The sequence below is a fragment of the Schistocerca gregaria genome, chromosome 5 (genome assembly GCF_023897955.1).
Source record: "Schistocerca gregaria isolate iqSchGreg1 chromosome 5, iqSchGreg1.2, whole genome shotgun sequence".
In the NCBI taxonomy this organism is placed as follows: domain Eukaryota; kingdom Metazoa; phylum Arthropoda; class Insecta; order Orthoptera; family Acrididae; genus Schistocerca; species Schistocerca gregaria.
The window spans coordinates 280,275,647-280,297,155 of NC_064924.1; the positions used below are offsets into that span (position 1 = coordinate 280,275,647).

At 39.0% G+C, this 21,509-nt stretch overlaps 1 protein-coding gene across 1 annotated transcript in view; it reads left to right on the plus strand.

Moving 5' to 3' along the window:
- Window positions 1–21,509, plus strand: part of LOC126273153 (fanconi-associated nuclease 1-like) — a 160,815-nt gene that overhangs the window by 37,925 nt on the left and 101,381 nt on the right. The window contains exons 2-3 of the mRNA XM_049976610.1: window positions 3,859–4,128; window positions 6,304–6,489. Of these exons, the coding sequence (XP_049832567.1) occupies window positions 3,859–4,128; window positions 6,304–6,489 (456 nt within the window). The remainder of the gene's footprint in view (window positions 1–3,858; window positions 4,129–6,303; window positions 6,490–21,509) is intronic.

The window sequence follows — 21,509 nt, forward strand, 5'->3', positions numbered from 1 at the left end:
TATCACTCACGTTTGAAACTGAGTAGTTGAATAGTGGCAACATTCCTAGGTGCTCATTCCTTTTGAAGACCATCTGATGGCAGAATTCACATTTCAGCTTATTATGAGATGTTCACTGCTTTGATCTTTCTGCAATCAAGTAATCTTGCATAGTCATCAGCTCTACACAAGACACACATTTCTTAGAAGAAAAGAAGGATGATTAGGGTTTAACAGCCCATTGACAGTGACATCGCTAGATGTGGGGGGTTGGAACACAATGAATCCAGCATGAAGTAGCATAACAACACTAATATACAGATGCAGAAAATGCGCATATAAGGACATCATTATTAGTTCCTCATTACGTTGAACCTAACTGAATTACTCATGAATTAGAAGAAATGTTGTTCTTCATCTTTATTGACCAAAGATATGCAAATGTAAGGCTAATATTTTAAAAACATATTCATCATATACTGTATATTTGTGCCTTAGCCAGAGTCTGATGAAAATTACTGGCTAAGTTTAACTATCTGCTACATCATTGTCCCAGAGTTGTTAGTGCAGCAGCTAAGTGTAAAATTATTTGTGCAGTTGATACGATATAGTGGAGTTTCTGGCAGGCCAAGGATCAGAACTGGACTGTGAGGCTTGCTCGGATTGTGCCACAGCCCATTAACCAGTACTCTGCGTAGTACTGAGCTGGCTAGTGTCAGAGGTATGATATTCACATTGCAACATTGCCAACCACAGTGGTAATGACCACGGAAAAGCCTTCAGATATGACAGGCACATATAAACTCTGACTCCAGTTCACCACCAGAAATGGAGGGTGAACCTTCGACAATGACAGCCACTCATGCTGTCGAAACTTAAGGAAAATTGTTAAAAAAATGTTGACCAAAGAACCTGATACAGAAACTGCAGGCAATATATCAGCAAGTTGCCACAGAAGCTACATTTATTTCATTTATGCTTCTTAACTGTTGCCTCATAAGCAGCATACTATCTGCATAAATACTGCAGAAATAAGGTGTTTTCTATGCCCATATAGGTCACTTGGTAGTTGCCTCCATGGATTTCAGTTATTACTAGTGGTTTTGTTGCTAATTCTGCACTCAGAAATATGGTGGGACTCTCTGAGATGGAAACAATTAAAGAAAATAGGAAATTCATTGTGGAAAAATAGAAACTGGTTCGTCTTCAAAAAATACAGTACACTAATTTAAATGATGACTAGATAAAGTTAAACTGAAAAACTTTCATGTAATTTACCAGAGCAGTTTTCTATGATGAACCGTAATTTGTTCAGTTTTGAATGGCTTTTTGTAATTGGGAAACTGCTGTGTTCCCAGCTATTGCCTGTGACACAGCCACTAATCACACAGATGAGTATGGCATCACAGCCCTCAGATGTCTTAGTGCAGCTCCTTGTTTGCTTACAGCAGCTGCAACATTACTCCAAGCTTTTCTTATGGAAGTTAACCTGCCCAGACACTACCTTCCCACAGGTGTCAATGACACAGCCACTGTTACTTCAGGAATTCAGTGAAGAGTTTGAGCCAAGGCCTGCCTTCCTCACACCGTTAGAATAATACTTTGAGGCCTGTGCAACTCAAGACGTTGCTCAATGATGAGTGTTTCACCTTGCTTACTCTGGTGCTTATATCTATTGCATTCTTCAGTTCTGTAACCTTGGTGCAGAACTTGCTACTCTGTCCACTTATGGGACCAACTCAGTGCCTATTACAATAATTTTTGTGCTCCTGTACACTATAAACATTCTGTAGTGCCTTCCTCAATGCTCGTCCATCCTACTGATCAAATTCTCAGTACTCATCTGCACAGTCCACAATCGGCAGCATCCTTCACACTGCTTACTGAACCCCTGTTCACCTTTAACATTTATAAACACACCTCCGCCACAGGTACTGGCACTGCCGCCACCATCCCTGCCACCACTGCTGTACTAACCCGACACTCTGCCAACATCTCGGGAACCTTCATCACTCTTCCAGGACCATTCCCTTCAGGATGCAAGTTATGTGGTGCTTTCAGTGCTCCTAGACTCCCTCCACTGAACATTTCTCAGGGACCTCTGATGCTGATAGGGTGAAGGTATTTCAGCAGTGCTCTGCAACCTAAGAGCCACATTCATGACACAGGGCTACCTACCTTCCTTCAAACTTTAATTTTCATATGCCAAGTGAGGGCACACTTTGCTGTTTTCCATGCCGTGGTACCACGTGTGGCCACAGGGTCCTTTAGTGTCACATAGGGCTTCAGCTGTTCCTCATCTGCAACTCTACATGGGCTAACAGTTAGAATTTCCTGGGGCGGTGGTTATGAACTCCTTGAAACTTAGATTCACACCAGACCATGCCAGGTCCTGCCTCCATCGCCGCCTTTGGTGGCCAAATTGACCTTCTGTGACAATGACATCACATTTCCGTCACTGCCCTTGGCAACCAGGTCAGCTTTTCCAAGTGATGACACTACACATCTCTGAACCAGCCCCATCATTCACTGGGGCATTGGAAATGCCTGCCTTTGACGAACACTCCCTGGGCCCAGGCCTCTACCTTCACAAGTACACGACCCATAGATTGTGCCCCGACCAAGGGGCGCCTCCTCCCTTTGGATGCCACATCATATCCCCTTGGGGATGAGGGATGCTGTGTCTGCTGGCTACTGCCTGAAACATAGCCATCAATCATATAGTTGTGCACCACAGGATGCTGGAACTCCATCCCGCTAATGACAAAACCTCTGTAGACCAAACAGAAACAGTCAGAGACCAACAGAAACATGCTGGGTTGTTTTCAGCCAAATTTTCAGCAACTGTCACAGTGCCATGTGGCACCAACCTTGCTGCTAGATGCGTAAGCATTGCCACAAACAGTGCTACCATCACGACACTACCTCACTTCTGAGAATCACATGCCTGCAGTACCCTCATCCCAGTATCCTTCCACATGGTGGTTATTTAGGTTGGTTGCTGTACAATCCTTTCATCCTGCAGACTTACGCTGGCCGCACCTAGCTGCTCATGAATCAGAATTTACATTGCTGAGATGAATGAGGAATATCTCACTGCAGCATCCAAGCAGCCAAACCATCGCCAAATGCATCACTGCCTCTCAGACTTCGCCCACCCTCGAGCATCCTGCTGCTCATTGGCAGCCATAGCCTCGCGGACTTTGTCTATCATCAGGCAACATGCTGGTCACTGCCAACCATGTCCAATTGGAGATCATTGTCTTCACGCAAGTTACTGCTCACCACCGACTCTAGCTTCACGGACTTTGTCTATGTGAGAACATCCAGTGCAATGTCAGAGATTTACATGTAGGCTGAACCAAGTAGTGCGAACTCAAATCCAAGAAACTTCGTTCTGTATTCTCTTTATTAAACTTGATAAACATACAGTTGTTACTTGCTACTTGTACTGTTTGTTCGCCTTGGTCACAAACACTATAGAAATCTAGGTATTTCTGTAGCTTATCAGCATTGTAATTGGAATGACAAGGGCCAGATTTTAATTTTTTGAAATTGTTCGCCCTACAATCACTTTAAAAGCATTATGACTCTTTGCCAACAAGGTGGGTGGTCTTGTGAGTCCTCTTGCAGCTTGCATATTGATTGTGTGACAAATGTTCAACTGGGGATCTTGTCATTCAAACAGTACCTGTACTTTTGAGTGGACAGTTGTTGAAGCAGCTGAGATTTGAGCATCCACATTTTGTAACAGTTACTTCTACCTAAAAGTCACAACTTAATTGTATGTATTTAGCCTAATACATGTGGTGTGATGTTCAAGGCTAAAGATTACATTACTTTTTAGTGTAGCATACTCAAACATTATATCTGTTGCAGGCAGCTCATCATGGCAAGATGCAAACAGGGTCCACTCACCAGCAGAATTTAAAGAGAAGGAAAAAACACGTGGATGTCAGTGTCAGTGAGACAACAGTTTCTGTGAAGGGTCCAAAGACATCATCCACTCCATATCCTCATCAAGCAAAGAAAGCCCGAAAGGGCACACAGACTGCAGCAACAAAAAGCAGTCCAGTAAATGTAGTAACATCAACACAGTTTCGTGGCAAGATTGATTTACATTTATCTGTATCAGTTCTTCCAGACACGGTAAGTCATTTGACGAAAATTATGATTTTAGGTGCGGTCCTGTAGAACATAAGTTTTTCTGAAACAATGAAGAAAAATTATACTGATTGCAAAATTCACTTCAGTGTTTTGGTTCTAAAATACTGTTTACAATTTCTGTGAGTGAGTAATTTTATATATAAGAAGTAATGTATTATACCTGTCAAAGAACAACTGTCCTGAAGTATTACCTGCATAACAGAATTTTTCAGCAGTGAACAGTTAGATATGTCACAGTAGGTGATCCGCAAGGTTTTTGTTTAATACATTGTGGACTTTGGTGGCCAGTTTAACTTTCCAGATACAGGTAATATTTTGGGGTTTGGTACCACACTTTTGTTGTTGTGGTTTTTAGCATGAACACTGGTTTGATCCAGGTTTCTGCACCAATCATCCTATGCAAGCCTCTTCATTTCTGCATGACTACTGCAACTTACATCCTCTTGTACTTGCTTACTGCATTCGAGGCTTGGCCTCCCTCTATAATCCCCTGCCACTCCACAGGGGCATGTTTGTGTGGCAAACACACACACACACACACACACACACACACACACACACACACGAAACTCTCTCTCTCTCTCTCTCTCTCTCTCTCACTCACTCACTCACTCACTCACTCACTCTCTTGTAAAAACTGACAATTCCTTGATTCCACAGGATGTGTTCTATCAACTGATTCCTTTTTGTAGTCAAGCTGGGCCATAAAAATTCTTTTCTTTTAATAAATTTCTTTTCTCTCAGTTTGATTCAATAGTTTTCCATTAGTTATGTGATCTACCCATATAATCTTTAGCATCGTTCTGTAGCACCACATGCCTAAAGCTTTTATTCTCTTCTTGCCTGAACTGTTCATCATTCAGGTTTCATACTGTGCAAGGCTGCACTCCAGAAAAATACCTTCAGAAAAGACTTCATAGCATTTAAATTTATACTTGATGTTAACAAATTCTTCTATTTATTCAGAAACACTTTTCATACTATTGCCAGTCTGCATTTTATTTCGTCTCTATTCAGCTATCGTAAGTTGTTTTGCTATCTGAAAAGCAAACATACCTATTCAATTTAGTGTTTCATTTCCTGATCTAATTCCCTCACTATTGTCTTCTCTTGATTTGATTGCATTCTGTTAGTTTGCTCTAACAACTATTGTTCAATTTCAGCTATATAGACAACTTCAAATAGAAAAACCGTGCATATGTATCACATGAGAGCCAAACATCGACTTGTCCCCTTGAATATCCATGTATTGCTAAAACTGGCTGATAGTGGTTTAATAAATACTGTTTTATGAAAGGGAACAGTCTTGGTAGATGTAATGTTGTCTTTCAAGAAATTTCTAGAACAGTTGATATACATATAACTTCTGCATATGACATAGCACTGTTTCTTGTTTTCATCATTTGATTCTGGATTTTAGAGTGATCCAGTATTTATTTGTTACTGTCCCCTTACAGTAATGAAGATAGTTGTTGTAAGCTGACTAATAACTTCTGAGGAAATCTCTCAATATGTAATAGAAGAGAACACCTGACAGTAACTGCTGAAAAAAATTCCCAAAGAGCATTGGTTGCCTACATTTCATTTCATCTCATCTCACTCTCACCCATGACTATTATAGTAGAATTATGGTAAATCTTCCTTTATCCAGATCTTAATAAAATTTACAAATAAATTCAGGTACTCCTGATGCTGAAACCATGCATTTGACTGGGAATCAGATCTCGATCACCACCTCTTGCTGGAAACAGTACACAAACTAACCCATCTGTTGGTGCTTTATGGCCAAACAAATAGCTGCAGCATTCCAGTACCTTTCTCCCATACTTTTTAAATCCATATGTACTTCCCCATAGTGCTGCAGAACTAGTGCTTTTATAGAAATGAGAGGGTGTAGAATGGTTTGTGATAAGCACAAACTTGGTTCTCAGTCAAAAACTTGAAGTCACTTGGAGGGTTCTCACTGATGTGGCTCCACCAGGTGCATTAAAAAGTGTATCAGATAAATCAATTTTTATAACACTGCAGTTTGGTAAAATTTCAGTCTTTGGAGGTTATTAACTGCAATGGCAATTAGGTATTACAAGTCTGTTTCTTGTGTCTGTGTCTTATATTTTCATATAATGACATACTCAGTTGATCTGTGATTTATTTTAGGTTGAAAGTGATTGTATATCACTCTCCCAGAAGGTTAGCAAGAGTCCACGGAAATTTGGAATAGGACGTGGATCACCAAGCAAACGTCTCAGCAAGAATTCGCCCCTGCGTTACTTTCGGCAGCCTCCTCTTACCTCATTTTTTAACAGCAAAGGTCCTCGCCGAACACTGTTTGACAGCCCACAGGTAATTAATATTTCTTGCAATGTGTTAAGTAGGAAATAAGTGGCAGGAATAACTCATATTTGTCTAATCCTGTTCCACTTGAAAATATGTTCAGAAATGAAAGTGTCCTTTGTAGCTTCATGATTTCATATTTTCTAGAACCAAAAGCTACATTGATCTTTCAGTACATCAATTAAATGTTTCACACGTGACTCTGTGGCATGAAATAAACATAGATTGATTGCATGTATGAAAGCACAGATACTGATTAAATTGCTGTTGGGTTCATTCTTTCATTTATTTAGTGTTTCCCTTAAAGTCTATTATAATGAAGTGCTGCCAGAAGAATGAAATCAATATCATTGTATAAATCAATAAAATCAAACTGCATTTAGAAACTATGCAAATTATTAATTGTCATTAAAATGCCATAAACTGTATGTCCACTCAATCTAAATTAAACATAGTAAAATTAAGAGGAATACTGTTAGTCTGGAAAAAAAAGAAACTGCTGCTTCATTTATATTACGTAGCTGTTGTCTATCTCATGTTGTTAGTTTAATATCCATATGACCACACTAGTGTATATTATACAGCAACAGTTATCTATATTTTCTAAATGCCTTCATATTCGCCGTTGACTGTACATTTATTACAATATCGACTATTCCAATTTTGGCCTTACATCATTTTCAAGTGGTTATGGGTGCTTGTGTCTCATCAGACCAAAGGCCTTTTACAGTGAACGTACCCAATTGTCATACAGTAACAGGTATTTGGAAGTGGAAAGTCATAGTGGGAACATAAATAACACAAGGAGTAAAAGTAACAAAACACTGTATAGTTCAGTTTTCAACAGGCACATAAACAAGCCTGAGAATGTTACTAGTTTTTAGCCAAATTCTTCTTCTGACCCAGTAGAATAAACATACACCTGGACAGCTACATTGGGCTACATTATGGGTGTCATTAGGTCATTTTATTTGTTCAGAATCGGATAATATTAGTCTTTGTATGATTAAAAACTGAAACTGTTCGTTTGTGACCAATTTAAGGGTCTTTCAGCTATAATCTGGGATTACCTGGCATTGTTGACTTTGAATCCTTGACTAGTATTTTGGCGTCTTTGGCAGACATTACAGTTTTGAACAGTCTTATAATGTTAATGGTCACTTATGATGGTCAAGAATGAGAATGAACACATATTGCAAGACTCCCCATTGATGTCTCCTCCATTCTGTGTTTATTTTTATAGCTTTCATAGTAACATGATATAAAGCTGTGTTTACTGAACACAAGTACAAGTCCAATACGTAGTCCATGTGTGATCATCAGTAAGGAGCAAATAAGCATGAGGCCAACACAGCAAACCATAGTGAGTCCATGGAAAATGCAATATTCATATATGCTGCTGGAGCATAGCGAAGTAACATCAAATGAGCAAACACACATGGTATATCTGAACACTTCTTCAATAAGGAGATAATTCAGAGGCTTCCTTTACCAGGGTACAGGTTGGCTGGCAGCTTTTCTAGGAGCTCTTTGTGGTGTGGGGGAGTAGCCATGTATGTGAGAAACGGTATCCCATTTGAGTCAATTGATGTTTATAAGTACTGCACTGAAAAGGTGTTTGAATGTTGTGCAGGTGTGGTTAAATTTAGTGGAGTTAAATTTCTAACTGTTGTTATTTATAGATCCCCATACTCCGATTTCACAACATTTTTGCTAAAGCTAGAGGAGGTTCTTGGTTCACTTTATAGGAAATACAAAAAGTTGTGGTGACTTCAATATTAATTGTATAAGTGATTTTGAAAGGAAAAGGATGCTGGTAGACCTCCTTAATTCATATAATCTTATGCAAACTGTATTCTTTCCAACGAGAGTGCAAGGGTATAGTAGAACAACCATAGACAACGTTTTTGTTCATTCCTCATTACTAGAAGGGCATTCTGTTAGCAAAAAAGTGAATGGCCTTTCAGATCATGATGCACAAGTTTTAACTCTAAAAGGTTTTTGTGTTGCAGCACATGTTAAATATAGTTATCAACTTTTTAGAAAAGCTGATCCAGTTGCTGTAGAAACCTTTGTAAACCTTATCAAGGAACAAGAGTGGCAAGATGTTTATAGTGCTGATACAGTAGATGATAAATATAATGCTTTCCTCAAGACTTTTCTCATGCTCTTTGAAAGTTGCTTTCCATTAGAATGTTCAAAACAGGGTACTAGCACAAACAGGCAGCCATGGCTGACTAGAGGGATAAGAATATCCTGTAGAACAAACTGGCAATTATATAAAAACGTTAGAAACAGTCAAAATCTAAATGCAGCAGCCCATTACAAACAGTATTGTAAGGTGCTTAAAAAAGTTATTAGGAAGGCAAAAAGTATGTGGTATGCAGATAGAATAGCTAAGTCTCAGGATAAAATTAAAACCATAGGGTCAGTCGTAAAGGAACTGTCTGGTCTGCAGGGACAAGTCGTGGATATAAAATCAGTGTGTAGTGGGAATGTCTGTGTTACTGATAAGTCACATGTATGTACAGTATTTAATAATCACTTTCTGAATTTAGCAGGTGAACTAAATAGAATCCTAGTCCCAACAGGGAATCATATAGCGCTCGTAGAAAAAAGTGTTCCAAGACTGTTACCTGAAATGCTCCTCCACGATACTGACAAGAGGGAGATTGAGTTAATAATTAAATCACTAAAGACCAAGAACTCTCATGGATATGACAGGGTATCTAGCAGAATACTGAAGTATTGTTGTATGTATATTAGCCCAGTACTTAGCCATATCTGTAACTTTTCCTTTAGGAGTGGTCGGTTTCCTGACCGATTAAAGTACTCAGTAGTGAAGCCACTTTATAAAAAGGGAGACAGGGATAATGTTGACAATTATAGACCTATTTCTATGCCATTGGTGTTTGCTAAAGTTATCAAGAAGGTTGTATATACAAGGTTACTGGAGCATTTAAATTCACATAATTTGCTATCAAATGTACAGTTTGGTTTTAGAATTGGTTTAACAACTGAAAATGCTATATTCTCTTTTCTCTGTGAGGTTTTGGATGGATTAAATAAAAGGTTGCGAATGCTAGGTGTTTTCTTTGATTTAACGAAGGCTTTTGACTGTGTTTAACACAAAATATTACTGCAGAAGTTGGACCATTATGGAGTAAGGGGAGTACTTACATTTGGTTCGCCTCTTACTCTAAGAACAGAAAGCAGAAGGTAATTCTCCGCAATATTGACAGTGGTAGTGATGTTCAGTCCCAATGGGGCACTGTTAAATGGGGCGTTCCCCAAGTGTCGGTGCTGGGGCCGCTGCTGTTTCTTATTTATATAAATGATATGCCTTCTAGTATTACAGGTGATTCAAAAATATTTCTGTTTGCTGATGACACCAGCTTGGTAGTGAAGGATCTTCTGTGTAGTATTGAAACATTATCAAATAATGTAGTTCATGAAATAAATTCGTGACTTGTGGAAAATAATTTGATGCTAAATCACAGTAAGACTCAGTTTTTACAGTTTCTAACTCATAATTCAACAGGAACTGATATTTTGATCAGACAGAATGGGCATATTATAAGCGAGACGGAACAGTTCAAGTTCCTAAGCGTTCGGATAGATAGTAAGCTGTTGTGGAAAGCCCATGTTCAGGATCTTGTTCAGAAACTAAATGCTGCTTTGTTTACCATTAGAACAGTATCTGAAATAAGTGTCAGTTCAACACGAAAAGTACTCTACTTCGCATATTTTCATATGCTTATGTCATATGGTATTATTTTTTGGGGTAATTCTTCTGAATGAAAAAGGGTATTTTTGGCTCAAAAATCAGGCTGTTCGAGCTATATGTGGTGTAAGTTCGAGAACCTCTTGTCGACCTCTATTCAATAGTCTGGGAATTCTGACATTGCTCTCACAGTATATATTTTCTTTAATGTTGTTTGTTGTTTCCAGTATTAGCTTATTCCCAAGAGTTAGCAGCTTTCACTCAGTTAATACTAGGCAGAAATCAAATCTGCATGTGGAATGCACTTCCTTGACTCTTGTGCGGAAAGGAGTGCACTATTCTGCTGCATCTATTTTCAATAAGCTACCAGAAGAACTCAAAAATCTTAGCAGTAGCCCAAACACTTTTAAGTCTAATCTGAAGAGTTTCCTCATGGCTCACTCCTTCTATTCTGTCAAGGATCTCCTGGAAGAGCAGAAAAATTAAGCAAATTCCAGTGTTACATTGTCGATTTTCCTTATTTAAACTTATGAATTGTCGCCTGAATACGTTTCTTGTATTTCATTTTATCTGTTTCTACTATTGTGTTATAATTTCATGTATTGACTCGTTCCATGACCATGGAGAGTTCTCCTTAATTTGGTCCCACAGAACAATAAATAAATAAATAAACGAAAATAAAAAAAACTGCTCATGCATCACTATGCGGACCTGTTTAGGCACGCTGAAGACCATTGGTTGGTGTCTGTGACCTTATTTGGAGGTAGGGGATGTGTCTCCTGCCTGGAGCACTGCCCTCAATGTAAGCCAGTGTAACACAGCTGGTTGTTCAATCTGACAAGTCTATTTGCGTTAGTCACTGTTCTTGGTGGATGCAGTACCTGTGGTGTAGTTTTTAAATGTGATCCTATGCCTCCTGTCATGAAAATATCTCAGTTCATGCAAAAGGGATAGATATTAATACCACAATTTGTTAGTTTCCAAAATAGAATTTTATAGCCACATATTTAAAGGCCTTAGCATGATCACTTAATACATCACCAAGAAAATATATGGTGCTTTGCTTTTCCAGGACTTCATTTGTAAGTCTATATATAGTTTTTTTAAGAAGATGCTTTATGAAAGCTAAACTAAGGGACAGATAATAGCTCATACTGTGAAAAATGAGGCACTATTCTATTTCTTTTCTTTGAAAAGATGAGGAGGAGTTGATGAGTCTGTTATTAATAATTTGCTTGTCTTAATTTTTATACATGGGCATGACTACCACATGCTAAGAATACCTTAAGCCACTTATGTACAAAATGAGGGAAGACAACTGCTCACATTTGGCTGACTGGTGCTTGACACATAGATAAACTATCAGCACAGAGACCGTGTTACTTTTTGAGCTACCATTCTTTTCTGGGTATAAGGATACAGCTGCTACCGACACAGATTCTGCATGGCAGTGACACAGTTCCTTGGTGACTCTAACAGAGTGCAGATGGAGTACAAGCATGGCTACTGAAGCAACTGCTAAAGTCACTGGTGTAGTGTTTTACAAAATGTGTACAACTGGGCAGAAGAACTCGTGGTTTGCTAGTTTTCTGTGGACCATCCATGCAAATAAACAGCTGATTATCATGCCTATACAGAACACACTGCACGAACTGAAATGCAGCTGATATAATGTACATAAAATAAAAACAGAATTTTACCTAAAAGGGGACCTTGAGGGGATCGATGCGAAGTAATGTTCCAGTTTGAAAATTAATTCTATGTGCCTGACAATACCACTACTCTTTGTATTCTCTCCGTTAAATATGATTTGAACCACTTAAAAGCTTTTATTCCATATCTTTCTAATTTATGCAGCATCTTACACAGTCGAAAGCCTCGATGAGACCACAGGAAATTCCTCTGACTGGGAGAAGACTTACTGATCAGTAGAACCCTTCTTGAATAACAGCTTTATTACTTTATACTCTAGAACATCTGGTAAGCACCCTTCTTCAAGTGACTGATTATTTATAACTGTTATGGGTCCTGATATTATGCTAGATACTGTTTTAATTACTGTAGTGGGTATTTCATCACATCCAAATGAATTTTTATTTGTTATGGATAATACTGCTGCTTCTATGTCTTTATCTGTACTGATCCAAATTTAGGTAGAGCTTCCCAGTTATCCTGATTGAAACGGAAGGGTTGGACATTACCTGGGGAACCACTTACATAAACACTGATTTTGATAAATTTATAAAAAAAATACCTTGTTGAAATATTTTTATGTTTATGAAGAATTTACAATGGATTTGTCATGTAACTTAATTTTGGAGATTTGCAGACTACCAGCTATGACACTCGACTTCATATTGTATAACTAATCATACTGCCTTTGATTTATTTGTTTGTTTTGAGAATGAGTTTATGTGTACCATTTCTTTCACTGCCATTGCCACCCTTGTAAATACAGTCTTGTACCATTTTACTTAATTTATAAAATCTAGGTTTGTATTCCTTTTCAGTTCATTGTGTAACTGTCTTCTGATAGCACATGACACTTTTACCAATAGTTGTCTATTTTGGGAGAAACTTTTCGTGCAAAAAAACTCCCACGAAATCTGTCATATTTTTTAGAATTTGTTAAAAAATTATCCTCTGGCCATGTTATTACTGCAAGACTGCAATAGAACAAGTTTATTATTTTTTAATCAAAATATCGTCTAATACATGTTTTCCTATTGCCTTGTTCACTTATTTATGGTATATCAAAACACAGTGCAGAATTACCAGAAATTGCCAAATCAATAGAGAATTTTCTTGTAACATTAAATATATAATTTGTCAGAATGGTGAATTCTGTGAAGTTTAACTTGAAACCAAATGCTTGAAACAGATCAATAAATTGTGCTGATTCATTGGCTTCATTTGTTCTGTTTGTGTTAAAATCAGCAGCTGTCATAACCCTTTTCTCTTTCTCTTCTGTTAGTTTCCATAATAGACTCCTTAGTTCAGATAGAAATACTTTTGTTATTTCTTTACCTGGAATTCTATACATTGAAATTATTAGAATATTTTGTCTGTTTAGTTCTATTCAGCAGCTTCCAAATAGGTCCTCAATATTTAGAAAATTAAAATAACTTGTTATTGTATATGTTAAAGAATTTTCCATAAGGTTGAAGAACACCCGTGAATTTTGTTAGTTCTACAAAAGCAACTCACTGCATCATACTTCTCTAATTTATTAAGGACTGTGAAGCAGCTTTTTTTTAGCCATTGTTCATTTATTTGTTGTTGTTGTTGTTGTTGTTGTGGTGGTGGTGGTGGTGGTGGTGGTGGTGGTGGTGGTCTTCAGTCCTGAGACTGGTTTTATGCAGCTCTCCATGCTACTCTATCCTGTGCAAGCTTCTTCATCTCCCAGTACCTACTGCAACCTACATCCTTCTGAATCTGCTTAGTGTATTTATCTCTTGGTCTCCCTCTACGATTTTTACCCTCCACGCTGCCCTCCAATGCTAAATTTGTTATCCCTTGATGCCTCAGAACATGTCCTACCAACTGATCCCTTCTTCTGGTTAAGTTGTGCCACAAACTCCTCTTCTCCCCAATTCTATTCAATACCTCCTCATTAGTTATGTGATCTACCCATCTAATCTTCAGCATTCTTCTGTAGCATCACATTTCAAAAGTTTGTATTCTCTTCTTGTCTAAACTATTTATCGTGCATGTTTCACTTCCATACATGGCTACACTCCATACAAATACTTTCAGAAACGACTTCCTGACACTTAAATCTCTACTCGATGTTAACATATTTCTCTTCTTCAGAAACGCTTTCCTTGCCATTGCCAGTCTACAATTTTACATCGTCTCTACTTCAACCAGCATCCATTATTTTGCTCCCCAAATAGCAAATCTCCTTTACTACTTTAAGTGTCTCATGTCCTAATCTCATGCCCTCAGCATCACCCGACTTGATTTGACTACATTCCATTATCCTCATTTTACTGTTGTTGATGTTCATCTTATATCCTCCTTTCAAGAAACTGTCCATTCCATTCACCTGCTTTTAGGCATAGGACCTCAATATTTCTCTTTTGCTGATAGAAAAATTTGTGGATCAATTTTTGCCCCTCTGCCACTTATTTGCTTCTTATGTAAGCTATGTATGTTTAAATGCAGCAAAAACAAGCTTTTATTTTCACCTGTAGTTTTAAGAACAGTTTGTTTTTCTTTTTGTTTAAAGAAGAAGAAGTAGTGGAAGAAGAAGCGCACTTGTCACACCCTCCAGTTGCAGTGACATGTCAATAAATATTTTGCTGAACCTTGTAAACCTTAATATGTTCAAGTGCAGACCACCCTGTGCTAAACAGTCTCTGGTTGTAAACTCATTTGGATATTTAAATATTTTTCGTAGCCTATTACACTATTTTTTAATGTGGCAGTTCATTTTGTCTATTAATTTTTTGCTTGCTACTCTTTTATGAATAATGCCACATACTACTAATTTTGATGTTGCAAATATGTTTTTTGCTGATTTGATCACATTTCTTGTTTCATTGTCCATGCCTTCTTCATTCTAGCTTCAAATGAAATTTTTCTCCCCATTAATGAAAACTGCTTTGTGGTTAGCATTACAATTAACATTGTCTGTCTGCTTTTATTTTGCATCCAAAACATTTCTCAAGTGCTTATGTACTTGAATACTTGTCTCTGGATGAACACTGGCTGTACAACTTGAAGCTACTACATCTTGAAGTGTAAAATCACCCATTATTAAAAATTTGCTTTCAACAATTTGTTTAGGACTCTGTGTACTATTTATGTATTTTGTGCCAGTGCATTTATATTTGTCTGTTTGATTTCTCACATTTTTCATTAATTGCAGTTTTGCCAAACACATTTGCTTCTATTATATTAATGAAGTCAGTTATAATATGTGGACATAAGTTTTTGTTGTTGTGTGTCATTGCTAGATGTGTATTTTCATCAGCATGTGAGTTGTTTTCACCTCTGAGTCTCACATTTTCCTCTTTTAAGGAATTTCAGTGTCTCTGTTTAGCAACTTGACCATTTCATTTTTAGAGTTCACTGTTTTTATCAACTCTGTACATTCCTCTCTCTCACTCACATGACTCAACCCAGAAACGGTTACTTACTAGGTTGGCTACACAAAACCTAAGTCGGTTTTCAGCCTCAACAGTCAGCCTCCTCCATCTTCCTTGTTCCTTGAAGTCTTCTCAAGCTAGTGCCGTCATACAAAAATCCTCTCTGATCCCATGAATCCATCTCAGCCTCGGTCTTGATATGTTGCTTCTGATATCTTCTTCCACCTACTGCCTGGTTATCTGGTCTTCTAGACACATTACATGCACATACCACCTTGGTCTCCTGTTTCTAAACACAGCCATGATGTCAAATGACTTATACCACTCTTGCAGCTCATGGTTCTTCCTTTTTCTCCAGTCGTCTCCATCCTTCATTGACCCAAAGACATATGTCAGAACACCATCTCAAATGTCAGGAGTTTTCTTTCTATATTTTGTGTCATAGTGCAGGTCTCTGCTCCGTGTAGCATGACAAGTTGTATTACTGTCCTGTAGATCCTAATCTTTGTAGAGCCCAATAGAAGCCGGGAGATCAGCAGCTTTCAGAGTGCAAACTGTGACCTGTTTCCTGCCTAGGTTCTTGCCATTATTTCCTGGTCTATCTTATTACTTTCACTGAGTACTGCCCCAAGATATTTGAACTCTCTTGCTCCGTCAAAGATTTTACTGTCTACACCTGAAGGTTCGTCATCACTCTCTCTGCTCACAATGAAGTACTTGGTCTTATCTGTATTCCCCTTGAAGCCTACTCCCATTGCATGTTCCATTGACACTCTTACCATCTGAATCAGATCTTCCTCGTTCTGTGCTAATAAAACTGCATCATCCGCATAGGCCGAAGTGTTGATCCTCCTACCCAGCTGTATTCTTGTCTCCATACCTGTTACCTTTCTGAGTGTTCTTTCCAGAACCAGATTAAGCAGAAGGGGGGAGAGGCAGCTTACATGTCGCACTCCAGTCTTCACGATGAATTTGTAACATATTTCCATTCACTTTCATTGGGCATATTATCTCTTGTATGCATGCTTGTAATAGTTTTATTAGTTTTTAGGAACATGTGCCCTGTCCAGTTCTTGCCATATTTCTTGCCTGTTTGCATTCTCATACACGTTTTGGAAGTATGTAACAAAAAGACAGTGATCGTATCTATGAAATTCCCAGCTCTTTGAAGCATTTGACTTATTATGTGTAATTGGTATACAGTTGATTTTCCCCTTCTAAAACCTGCTTGTTGAAATCCAAGTACCTCCTCGATGTATGATGCCAACCACTTCAGCAACAAGTGCAGGATCTTATAAGTTATGCATAATAAGGTAATTCTTCTGTAGTTGTTGTGTCTCATTGGATCTCCTTTCTTTAGAATTGGGCAAATGACAGACTAATTCCATTCTGCCGTGATACTTTCTCTGCTCCAAATTAAACACATTAGGTGGTACACTCTCCTTTGTAGGTATCTCTTCCCTCTTTCTGCATCTCTGTCGGTATGCCATCTATTCATGTTGCCTGTCTTCTCTTCAGCAATTTTATGGCTTCTCATACCTCTTCCATGCTCGGCAGTTTATTTTCCTCTGTTAGTATTGTTACTCTATCTTCTATGTACAAATCTTCTTCTTCTTCTTCTTCTTCTTCTTCTTCTGATGCTACTGTTGCAACGCTGTTGATGGTGTCATCCTCGTCCATATTCTTTCATTGGAATGTTTGAAATCAATGATATTTCCTCTTATTCTGTTAGCTACTGCAAAACCAACTACAAGTTGATATTTACCTTCTCTGTTCCCACTATAGAAGTAGCTGTAGAACTTACCTTTATGCATACCTGCTCCATGCTGTCTCATCTCTTGCAGTGCCACTATTTCTAAGCTGTACCTATTAAGTTCTTCATCCAGCACCTTTACCACTCCAGGTGTGTAGAGGATCTTAAATTCCAAGTGCAACATGTTAGTCTGTGATTGTTGCATGATATTCTAGCATTGTTGTTGTTGTTGTTGTTGTTGTTGTTGTTGTTGTTGTTATTGTTGCAGTCTTCAGTCTGAAGATTGGTTTAATGCAGCTCCCCATGCTACTCTATCCTGTGCAAGTGTCTTCATCTCTGAGTAACTAATGCAACCTGTGTCTTTCTCAATATGCTGTACTCATCTTTTGGTCTCCCTGTGTGATTTTTACCCCCACACCTGCTTCCAGTATTAATTGGTGATCCCTTGATGTCTCAGAGTGTGACCTACCAACCGGTCCATTCTTCTAGTCAGTTTGTGCCACAAATTTCTTTTCTCAATTCTGTTAAGCACCTCCTCATTAGTTACATGATGTATGCATCTAATCTTCTGCAGTCTTATGTAGCACCACATACCACAAACTTCTATTTCTTTTTGTCTAAACTGTTCATCATTCATGTTTCACTTCCACAGATGGCTATGTTCCATACAAATAATTTCAAAAAAGGCTTCCTGATACTTAAATTTGTACTCATTGTTAACATTTTTTTCTTCATGAGAAACAGTTTTCTTGCCATTCCCAGTCTCTACTTTGGCCATCATCAGTTATTTTGCTGCCCAAATAGCAAAACTCATATACTGCTTTAACTGTCTCATTTCTAATCAAATTCCCTCAGCATTATCTGATTTAATTCAGCTACATTCAGTTATCTCCATTTTGCTTTTGTTGATTTTCATCTTATATCCTCCTTTCAAGACACTCCCCATTCCATTTAACTGCTCTTTCAAGTCCTTAGTTGTCTCTGACAGAATTACAGTGTCACTGGCAAACCTCAAAGTTTTTGAAACTTCCAGGCAGATTAAAACTGTGTGCCAGACTGAGACTCAAACTTGAGACCTTTGCCATTCGCCGGAAAGTGCTCTGCCATCTGAGCTATCCAAGCACGAATCAGGACCCATCCTCACAACTTCATTTCCATCAGTACCTTGTCTCCCACCTCCCAAACTTCACAGAAGCTCTCCTGCAGAACTAGCAGAACTAGCACTCCTGAAGCTCTGCAAGCTCTGCAGGAGAACTTCTGCGAAGTTTGGAAGGTGGAAGACAAGGTACTGGTGGACTTGAAGTCATGATGATGGGTCGTGAGTCGTGCTTGGGTAGCTCAGATGGCAGAGCACTTGCCCGCGAGAGGCAAAGGTCCCAAGTTCGAGTCTCAGTCTGGCACATATTTTTAATCTGCCAGGAAGTTTCATATCAGCGTACATTCTGTTGCAGAGTGAACATTTCATTTTCAAAGTTTTTATTTCTTCTCCGTGGTCTTTAATTCTTACTCCAAATATTTCTGTTGTTTTCTTTACTGCTTGCTCAGTGTACAGTTCGGATAACATTGGGGATAGGCTACAACTCCGTCTCACTCCCTTCTCAACCACTGCTTCTCTTTCATGCCTCTCGACTCTCATAATTGGCATCTGGTTTCTGTACACGTTGTAAATAGCCTTTCGCTCCCTGTATTTTACCCTTGCTACCCTCCACATTTTAATGAGAGTATTCCAGTCAACATTGTCAAAAGCTTTCTCTAAATGTACTAATGCTATAAATGTAGATTTACCTTTCTTTGTCTTATCTTCTATGAGAAGTCATAGTCAGTATTGCCTCACGTGTTCCTACATTTCTCCGGAATCCAAACTGATTTTCCCCGAGGTCGGGTTCTACCAGTTTTTCCATTCTTCTCTAAAGAATTAAAGTTAGTGTTTCACAACAATGACTTATTAAACTAACAGTTCAGTAATTCTTACACTTTTCAGCACCTGCTTTCTTTACACTGGAATTATTATATTCTTCTTGAAGTCTGAAGGTATTTTACCTGTCTCGTACAGCTTGCTTACCAGATGGAAGAGCTTTGTCGTGACTGACCCTCCAAAAGCTATCAGTAGTTCTAATGGATTGTTGTCTACTCCTGGGGCCTTGTTTCAACTTAGGTCTATCAGTGCCCTGTCAAATTCTTCACACAGTATTTTACCCCTCATCTGTATTCTAATCCATTTCTGTAATACTACCCTCAAGCACATATCCCTTGAATAGACCCTCCATATACTCCTTCCACCTTTCAGCTTTCCATTCTTTGCTTAGAACTGGTTTTCCATGTGATCTCTTGATATTCATGGAAGTGGTTCTCTTTTCTCCAAAGATCTTTTTAGTTTTCCTACACTATCTTCCCCCTAGTGATACATGCTTCTAAATCCTAACATTTGTCCTGTAGCCATTCATTATTAGCCATTTTGAACTTCCTGTCAGTCTCATTTTTTTGCTTGTTTGTATTCCCTTTCGTCTGCTTCATTTATGTCATTTTTATAGTTTCTCCTTTCATCAGTTAAATTCAATCTCTCTTATGTTATCCAAGGATTTCTACTAGCCCTCGTCTTTTTACCTACTTGATCCTCTGCTGCCTTCATTATTTCCTCATTCAAAGCTATGCATTCCTCTTCTGCTGTACTCCTTTCCCTCATACTTATCAATCTTTCCATGATGCTCCCTCTGAAACTCTTTATCCAGCTCCCATCTCCTTAAATTACTACCTTTTTGCAATTTCTTCAGTTTTAATCTACAGATCGTAATGAATAAATTGTGGTCAAAGTCCATATCTGGCACTGGAAATGTCTTACAGTTTAAAATCTGGTCCCAGAATTTCTGTCTTACCATTATATATATATAAACAAAGATGATGTGACTTACCAAACAGAAGTGCTGGCAGGTCGATAGGCACACAAACATACACACAAAATTCAAGCTTTTGCAACCAATGGTTGCTTCTTGAGGAAAGAGGGAAGGAGAGAGAAAGACGAAAGGTTGTGAGTTCTAAGGGAGAGGGTAAGGAGTCATTCCAATCCCGGGAGTGGAAAGACTTACCTTAAGGGGTGAGAAGGGCAGGTATACACTCGCACATACACACACATCCATCCGCACATACACAGACACAAGCAGACATTTGTAAAGGCAAAGAGTTTGGGCAGAGATGTCAGTCGAGGCGGAAGTACAGAGGCAAAGATGTTGTTGAAAGACAGGTGAGTTATGAGCGGCGGCAACTTGAAATTAGCGGAGGTTGAGGCCTGGCGGATAACCAGAAGAGAGGATATACTGAAGGGCAAGTTCCCATCTCCAGAGTTCTGACAGGTTGGTGTTAGTGGGAAGTATCCAGATAACCCGAACGGTGTAACACTGTGCCAAGATGTGCTGGCTGTGCACCAAGGCATGTTTAGCCACAGGGTGATCCTCATTACCAACAAACACTGTCTGCCTGTGTCCATTCATGCAAATGGTCAGTTTGTTGCTGGTCATTCCCACATAGAAAGCTTCACAGTGTAGGCAGGTCAGTTGGTAAATCACGTGGGTGTTTTCACACGTGGCTCTGCTTTTGATCGTGTACACCTTCCGGGTTACAGGACTGGAGTGGGTGGTGGTGGGAGGGTGCATGGGACAGGTTTTACACCGGGGGTGGTTACAAGGGTAAGAGCCAGAGGGTAGGGAAGATGGTTTGGGGATTTCATAGGGATGAACTAAGAGGTTACGAAGGTTAGGTGGACAGCGGAAAGACACTCTTGGTGGAGTGGGGAGGATTTCATGAAGGATGGATCTCATATCCGTCCACATCAAACCCACCAACAAGCAACAGTACCTCCATTATGACAGCTGCCACCCATTCTGGAAAAAATCTCGTTTTTATCTCAGTAGATGAAATGGTTTGTTTACCAAGATGTCATGCATCGTCACTGGTTGGGTACAGCTGAGCATGCGTGCCGCTTCCCTACTCCCTCAATACTACTGCTTCTTCCTTTCCTATCACTCCTCTCAGCTTGCAGTCAGTGCTGCCACCACCTTTTGCCACTAGCCTAGCAGCTGCAGACAAGAGGCTGGGAGGCGTGAGGAGTGGTTTGTTTGCAGATGATTCTCAGAGACTGTAAATGCAGCAGTTAGAGACGGCGGTCATGTGTGCATGAGTTGTGTCTGAGTGATTGTGTGAATGTGTGTATGCCCTCATTTTCTGACAAAGGCTATGGCTGAAAATTTAGTTGTGAGAGTGTGATAGTCTTTTCTAGATGCCTGTCTGCAGCTCAGCTATCATCTTTACAGTGAGCTGCTACCTATCTTCATTATTATTGATTCTCAGAGTATTTGCACAAGTTGTCTGTTGCATGGATTGATCACCGCAGTCAAACTTCATCAACATGTTGCCTGTGACTCCTGAATAGCTGACCACACTAGTGGATTTCCTGAACAGGCCAAAA